General features: G+C 38.5%; 1 protein-coding gene across 1 annotated transcript in view; it reads left to right on the forward strand.

The window, feature by feature from the left end:
• The window catches only part of lmnb2 (lamin B2), a 20,031-nt gene extending 11,869 nt beyond the window's left edge, over nt 1–8,162 (forward strand). Inside the window, exons 4-13 of the mRNA XM_047587829.1 lie at nt 1,428–1,553; nt 1,711–1,809; nt 2,072–2,143; nt 2,221–2,346; nt 2,490–2,710; nt 3,289–3,529; nt 3,836–3,943; nt 4,258–4,377; nt 4,451–4,528; nt 7,383–8,162. Coding sequence (XP_047443785.1) covers nt 1,428–1,553; nt 1,711–1,809; nt 2,072–2,143; nt 2,221–2,346; nt 2,490–2,710; nt 3,289–3,529; nt 3,836–3,943; nt 4,258–4,377; nt 4,451–4,528; nt 7,383–7,418 — 1,227 coding nt within the window. The 3' untranslated portion in view covers nt 7,419–8,162. The remainder of the gene's footprint in view (nt 1–1,427; nt 1,554–1,710; nt 1,810–2,071; nt 2,144–2,220; nt 2,347–2,489; nt 2,711–3,288; nt 3,530–3,835; nt 3,944–4,257; nt 4,378–4,450; nt 4,529–7,382) is intronic.

An 8,162-nucleotide genomic window follows, 5' to 3' on the forward strand; every position in this document is an offset into this window, starting at 1 on the left:
ACAGCTCATAATGTAATAATGGCTGCTATTGTGAGAAAACTGTTGTATTGTCATAATGCATCAGTTTTATATAGTGCTTTGTCAAAGACATTCAAAGTCACTTTACTTTGTATATATTATTCATTCACTCACCCTCGTCCATAAAAGTTATGAACAGAACTCTCATTAGGACCAGGTATGACTTGCTGCCGGCTAAACGGACCAATCTTGCGCTTCTTTCGTACAGAGCCTGAATGGCCCTTAGCAAGTGGCTGCCCACCCCATACTCCTGGAGCACTCCCAAGGGATGCCTCTCGGGACACGGTCATAAACCTTCTCCATATCCACAAATCGCATGTGGACCAGTTGGGCAAATCCCTCCATGGTTCCATGTCCAGGACAAAAACTGCATTGTTCCTCCTCGATCTGAGGTCCAAATGGTTGGCCAGAATCTTTTTGGATCTGACCAATAGTCTTCTTCCTTAGCCTCACCAAACCTCTCCCATGCCCAGTTTTTTCCTAGAGTCCACCACGGTAAGGGGACAGTTCAAGAAGGAGAGCAGTCTCATCATTTACATTCTACAACCGCTTATCCTCACTAGGGTTGCGGGGGTTGCTGGAGCCTGTCCCAGCTGTTATTGGACAAGAGGTGGGCTACACCCTGGACAAGTCGCTAGTCCATTGCAGGGCTAACACAGAGGTAAACAATTCAGAATCAATAATCAAACTAGCGACCATGTCTCTGGTAACTGGAGGAGAGAAGTTAAAAAAAAAAAAAAAAATCCCTTCATTGAACCTTGATCTGAGTGAACATTGACACAGTCATTAACAAATGGAGCCCCCTAGACTTGATATTTCTTGGTCTTGTATTATTTATGCATACTGTTAAGTTAAATTTATTTGGACTGATGTTTTTACTTTGGTATCCTGTGCTGCATTTGCACACATGCTTGACAGACTGTATCATATATTTAATGTAAGTAGTAGGAAAACAATGCTTAAAAGTCTTTATTAAATTTCCTTTAAGACGAACAATAAAATAACTGCAACTGGAAGGTCTCAATCAGGTGGCATGGAAGGAAAGAGAGCTGACTCATTATTGCGTCCTGTATTTTATTGTAGCAATAGTTAACAAAGAAAATGCTCTTTTAAACTAAATGAACTGCAGTCCCCTTCCTAATTTACCCTCTTCTGCCCGCTTTTTAGCTGGTTACTGTCGCAGCACCTATGTACAAATCGTATTCAAACACAGACCTACATTTACACAGACCTATTATATGTAAGTTATTACATTATGAGCTGTTATTATATTGTGAGCAATTATTACATTATAAGTAGCTACAGAGCACACAAGGAGGAACCAATCCAACAGTCAAGGAGGGGGGGCTCTTGATACCCAACTTGTTCACCATTTTGCTAACATTTCTTATGATGTACATGATGGATAGGCAGTGGACCGCCATGCTATTGCTAAACGCCAGCTGGAGGCAGAGACACTCATGCGTGTAGACCTGGAAAACCGCTGTCAGTCACTAAGTGAAGAGCTGGAGTTCCGGAAGAGCATGTTTGAAGAGGTAATGTGGAGATGGTATTCTAGTGGTTCTTATTACTCATGTAAAATGTCATATTTTCATGTAAGTTACGTGATCCTAAAAGAAAACGTGTATTTAATATACCTATGTGATAGCTTGTCAATTTGTTCTGTTACCCAATGTTACTCTTTGTATTCAGGAAGTACGTGACTCTCAGCGTCGTCAGGAGCAAAGAATAGTGGAGGTGGACTCTGGAGTTAGACAGGACTATGACTTCAAATTGGCACAAGCTTTACAGGTATTTTGTTCTTTACATAACCGCTACTATTTTGTCTGTATTTGTTGAGACAGTGGTTTGTTTCCAGATTCACATTACAATAAGAGCTAGGTGAGGCTATTCTAGAATCATTAACTTGTTGCGACTTTCACCCGGTTATATGGTTTTATATTGTTAAAATAAGCCCTGCATAAATTTAAAAGGCTGTGTTACTCTTAAGACACATTCCAGGAGAGTTTTCATTTGAGAATATGCATTAAACAGATTTGTATTATCCCACCAGGACTTAAGGCGGCAACACGATGAGCAAATCTCTCTTTATAAGGATGAACTAGAACAAACTTTTCAGGCTAAGGTGAGAGACTACCCTTTTTTTCCTTAGACTTTTGATTCTTAGATTCTCACACATAGTCTGTTTTGGTCTCATTCTAGTTAGAAAATGCCAAGATGTCCACAGAGATTAATGACAAGGCAATGAGCACAGCCAGGGAAGAGCTACAGGAGTCCCGTATGAGAATAGAGAGCCTTGGATACCAGCTCGGTGCTCTGCAGAAACAGGTACTACCCTCTGGCTTGTATATGCACATATAAAACTCACCCACAACCATCACACTTTCTTTTTTAGCTTCATGAATTGCTTTGCTGCTTAGCTCTACTAATTGATTGGTTTTATGGTCAAGTTCGTATATTTGTATTTGTAGGTGGCTACATCTGAGGATCGTATCAGAGAGCTTGAAGAAATTCTGTCAGCAGAGCGAGACAAGCACCGCCATGCCATTGAAGCAAAAGAACAAGAGATGACAGAATTGAGAGACACAATGAACTCTCAGTTAAATGAATATCAGGAGCTGCTTGATGTTAAGCTAGCCCTTGATATGGAGATAAATGCATATAGGAAACTCCTGGAGGGAGAGGAACACAGGTACACTTGAAAGTCTGGGCTGTCTGCTATAGCATAATAAAGGGGAAAAATAAGCATTGCACATAAAAGTTTTCTCTAACCTTCAATTTGCCCCAGGTTTACTGCTTGGAGCCCCGCACCACCTTCAATATAATGGTGGGGGAAACGGTGACCTTAAAGAACTAAACTCAAAAAGGGCAATGAACTAGTATAAAATAATAAAATTGATTCGGGAGTGGGGGAGAAAGGTGCCTGTCTCAAATTGTCTGTGTATGAACAACAGCATCACTTGGACTGGAAAGGTCTTTAAATTGGAGCTTGTTCTTTGAACAGTAATGTTAACAGTATTAAGTTTCAGTGACTCGCAACTGTAAATGTGTTTTTCTAATGACAGCTGTAGAGGAAATGCATAAGTCAAGTTGGGCATGAGCTCATCATCATGTTTGTACCCTTATTTAAATAGTGGATGCTGTAGGTTTATAATTGGAATATAATTGGAATGGCAGCATATGATTGTCCTCTCTGTTAAGATCTGACAGTTCAAAACTCCCTGATCAAGGAGCACTTGAATTAAGTAATGACTGATGTGCTTTTTTCAGACTTAAGCTGTCACCAAGCCCATCTTCTCGAGTCAGTGTTTCCAGGATAAAAGGGTCTTACCCCTCTAAGAGGAAGAGGGTGGAGGTGGACGTGGACGTGGACGTGAGGGATGCATATGAGATGGGAAGAGGAGAGGGGCAGTTACTGGTGTCTGAAGAAGCCACAGCTAGTGGAGCAGTCACCATATCACCAACTGATATGACTGGACATGCAGTCATTCTTAACAATGATACTGAGCAGGTTTGTAAGGTTTAACTATTCTTCAGAGATTGACTGCTATTAAGTGATTATTGAATCACATTATCAAAACTAAAACTGAATATGAAAGACTTTAAAAACCTGAGGAAAGTTCTGAAAATGTCATGGCATGTGATAGTGAATGGGCTATAGTATTTTTAGTAAGTATATTACAAAGTTTGTTTTCCTTAAGTGAAGAGAGCACTTGGCAGGTTTTTGCCTCTTACTCTCCCATACTATCTCTCTCTCACACAAATTCAAAGTGGGAAAAGAGTTGTTTTGTATGTTAAGATTCCCTGTGTTTTGCAGGACCAGCCTTTAGGCAACTGGAGACTGAGGAGACAAGTTGACAATGGGGAGGAGGTCATCTACAAGTTCTCACCAAAATTTGTCCTCAAAGCTGGACAATCAGTCACGGTCAGATAAATAAAGTAGAAGACTATATTTAAAAAAAAACTAAATAAATAAATACAATTTTGTTCAGTGCATACATACAAACATTTTCACACATGCAGTAATTGATATACAGTATGTCCTGCTAACAGTGTATTAAAGAGGTGAAAGTAACACAGACAGATGAAAAAATAATCTTTTACATTTGTATTTAGATTAAAACAACCTCTCGCAAAAATATATGTTAAATCAACATTCTTTGAATTTGTCTCATTCTAATATAAAATAAGCAGCATCAAAGCCACTGTGTCTTTACCTATGTATTACTACGTATTCAGGTCTGGTCTGCTGATGGTGGTGTGGCCCACAGTCCACCCTCTGACTTGCTGTGGAAAAGCCAAGCTTCTTGGGGTACCGGAAGTGACATAGTTACCTCTTTGATCAATGCTGATGGCGAGGTAGAGACATCCTTGCATAGCTAACTTGATTTGACTGTTTTTAGTCATGTCGGCTAACTTGACTGTCCTGCAGGAGGTGGCCAGGAGAAGTGTAACCAAGACTCCAGTTGAGTTGCAAAATGGAGAGGAAGAGGAGGACGTAGCAGAAACGGTGACTACACTTTTTTTGTTGTCAGATTAACTGATATGAAAAGCATGGAAACATTTCCTGTTTCCATTTTATGGTACTAAGGATTGTAAAATAAAATGTAACTTAATGCCAACTGTGCACACAGATAATTCAAGCTGGCTAGTTGTGACAAAAGAACAACCATTTCTGACAGTGACGAACGTTGGTCAGTTTACATAAAATTGAATATTCTGGCAAAATCACGAGTAATTAAGATGACAGAGTATGAAAGTGTTATAGCACCCCCTAGAGGAGGTGTTTCCTCAAATCTTTTGTTATAAATGGAAGTGGTTGTGTTGGCATGTTGGTGGCATGTACCTATCTGTTGCCTCTCAGACAAGAAGTCCAAAAACAACACAGATTTCCATTAACATTATGCTCTAAGCTCCAACTTTTGCAGATAAAAACAGGTTCATTTTCGACTAGAATAAACACAGACTTGGATCAGTGGTTCTCAACTGGTCTGGCTTTGGGACTCACCATTACCCCTTAGTGAGAAGCCACGACCCAAATCAAAGAAAAATTTTAACTCCTCAAATTTCTTGAATGAATAGATTGTGCAGTTTGAACCTGAGGCAGTAAAATAGAATATCACAGTATGAAAACACAAAATAACAAATGTAATGATAAAGCAAAATGACCAACAAGTGGCGATGCTAGAGAGGGAACTATTCCCTTTTATGCTCAGTTAGCTACATTTTAATTCAAACCAAAACTCTTCACTTCAGTCACTTCAGCCTTTTTTTAACAGGCCCAACAGATCTTTCATGCACAAACATGAAATGAAAAAGTCCAGCTTCACAATAGGGCCAGTTGTCCCGTGCCGTGCCCGAGGCACGAACTCTGGACAACATCCGAGTTTGTTTTGCCCATTTCTTGTCAGGTAGTTGAAATGTTGATAGCAGCTGCTCTTAACTAATTTCCTAGTGTATGAAGGTGATCTTTCCTGATCTGTCATTCCAACAGATGGCACACAAGCTATGATTCCCTTTTGATGGAGGTCAGACTTTTTACCTGGAATATTATGAGAAATACAACAGATCTTAGCTCTAGATTTTAAGAACGGTATTGCTAGCAGGCAATTAAGGGTGACCAGAATCAGATATAAGTCAGTCATGCCACATGTGGTAGCTTGATATGAATTACATTATTATTTGTTACACTACAATATTATTTTGTAGTGCAGAGTTGCTGCTATCAACATCATGGGCTGAAATTCAGATATTGTCCAGATTTTTGCCTTGTAGATCCTGGTTTAGCTTCATTAACCAGTCTGATATTGGCAATCTTCTCTATGATTTGTAATAACTTTTGGCAGTGTATAAAAATTCCAAGTTGCAGAAACAACAAATGCAGCATGTATGCTTCAGATACAGATTAATAGAGATCTATCAGACACAGCAGCATTATAAATATTCAACTGACTACTTTTGTCTGTTTTTATCTACATTGAGCAAAATGGTGACAATGTTTGACGGGTCACAGATATTAATGCCAACTGTGCACACAGATAATTCAAACTGGCTAGTTGTGACAAAAGAACCAGCCATATTTTTGACGTAGTATTTCTGTATTACTCTCCATCGCTCCCACAATTTCTGGCAGTGACGAATGTCAGTCAGTTTGCATAAAATAAAATTCTGGCAAAATCATGAGTGATTAAAATGATTGAAAAAGTACAAAAGTGTTATAGTGCCCCCTAGAGGAGCTGTTTCCTCAAATCTCTTGTTATAAATGTATGCAGTGTGTCAAAACTCAGACTTCTCATGTAATTAGAAGGTTGTCTGGCTATGTATCAGTGACTTCATAATTATTATTATAAAGTAGCTTTCAGGGAATAATGGCACTGGAAGAAGGTGGTGGTTTTGGTGCATGAACCCCTAATAATCAATATACACAACTTTTTTAGGGTTTTAGAACTTTTTGTACTTTGCAGACATTTTTCCCATATTCTCCCTATAGCTATCTCCTGCTCAAACTGAATTTCTGTCCACTCCATCATCTCACTTCTTACTTGCTGTAGCATTAGCCATAGCTGGCTAATAAACATTAACATAATATTACTGGCTTGTCCTTCACTGTTTCAATGGGTATGTATTATTCAATATTGGTACACAAGAACAATAACAAATATGCTGCATTTAGAATTTTGTCTCCAGTATACTATTTTTTACCATGATGCAGGATTATTTAGCCATGTCCCACTATTTTAATGTCCAATATTGGCGATTAAATGATTCATACTTGTAATGGATTGTTTTCGACATCTCTATGAAGTCAGGCATTTTGTCCATATAAAGGGGTGCAATGTTTTTCCCAATATGAAGTGTCTGCACTACTTTCTTTCCCTCTGTGCCCTGTCTTATATTACAGGGGGAAACTGGAATATGTGGCAGATAAAGCGTGTTAGCTAGCATGAGAATATTGTAGTCAGTTGCTGCTATAAAATTTTTACAAATTTTACATAATACAGTGGTCTGTTACAAGTCACATTTTTGGAATGTTATCATTGATTTGGCACTGGATTATTGTTATGACATGCCTAGTACTGAATAACTCTTCAAATAAGTGTAGTTTTGCCTGTGTTTGTTAGGGATCAGAAGAGAGTTGATGGTAGTTTTTTGCTACCGACAACATGAAGGAATGGTGATGTCATTATTAGTTTGCACCGCTTCTTTTTCCAAGTAATTGTAATCTGAAAACCTGGAAACTGCATCTGTTACATTGTTTTGACTTTCTATTTAAAATGAACCAAAGTATTTCATGAAGATTAAAGTGCCTTGTGATTTTTTTTTCTTACATGATGACCAACCTTTTTTTTTTTCCCCCCCAACAGGGAAAAGTGCCATCCAGAGAGTGTGCCATCATGTGAAGCCATGCTGTTTATTAGCTTAGACTTCCCCATTACATTATTTGTTTTCTCTCTAGAGCCTCTCAGATATGACTTTCTTCATTACCTCTTCATTTTGTGTTTTTATTGTTCAAAACTATGAGTGTTTCTGATTGTGTACTTTTCTCCACATTTCTGGACTTGCTTTAATATGGGCCACTTCCTTAAATTACTAACATCCATGGATATCTCAAAGATGATGGATCTAAACACTGAAACTGTGGTTTTGTAGTTGGGTGTCCCCAACCCTACAAATGGTACTGTAACAACCCGTTCCTTTGTGTGGAGGAATAAAAGAGAGGCAAAGCTGTTGGTTTCATCCTTAAGTATAGCGGGACCATAGTGTGTGCGTGTGTGCGCGTGCATGCGTATTATATATTTCTTCAGCATCTGCATCATCAAGGGCTTTCTGATTGTGTTTCCCATCTCTTACATTAAATTGTATGATTGCTCAGATTGATTGTGGCTATTTCATATTTATGTAATGGTTTTATCTGCATATAAATGGAGATTGAACGAATATTCTTGTGCAATTACATACAAAATGTTAGACTTAAGGGCTTAGATGACTACAAATGAAATTGCAGAACTTGTGATACTCTTCTTCATTAGATGGCCTATCTCTAACACTATCCAAATTGTTTTGCATTCCTTAAGCCTTGTATCATCCTGTCTCTGCTTTGTCGCTGTGATGGTTTCCTTATTAAAGATAACAGTCAAACTAAA

The sequence above is a fragment of the Mugil cephalus genome, chromosome 6, assembly GCF_022458985.1.
Source record: "Mugil cephalus isolate CIBA_MC_2020 chromosome 6, CIBA_Mcephalus_1.1, whole genome shotgun sequence".
Classification (NCBI taxonomy): domain Eukaryota; kingdom Metazoa; phylum Chordata; class Actinopteri; order Mugiliformes; family Mugilidae; genus Mugil; species Mugil cephalus.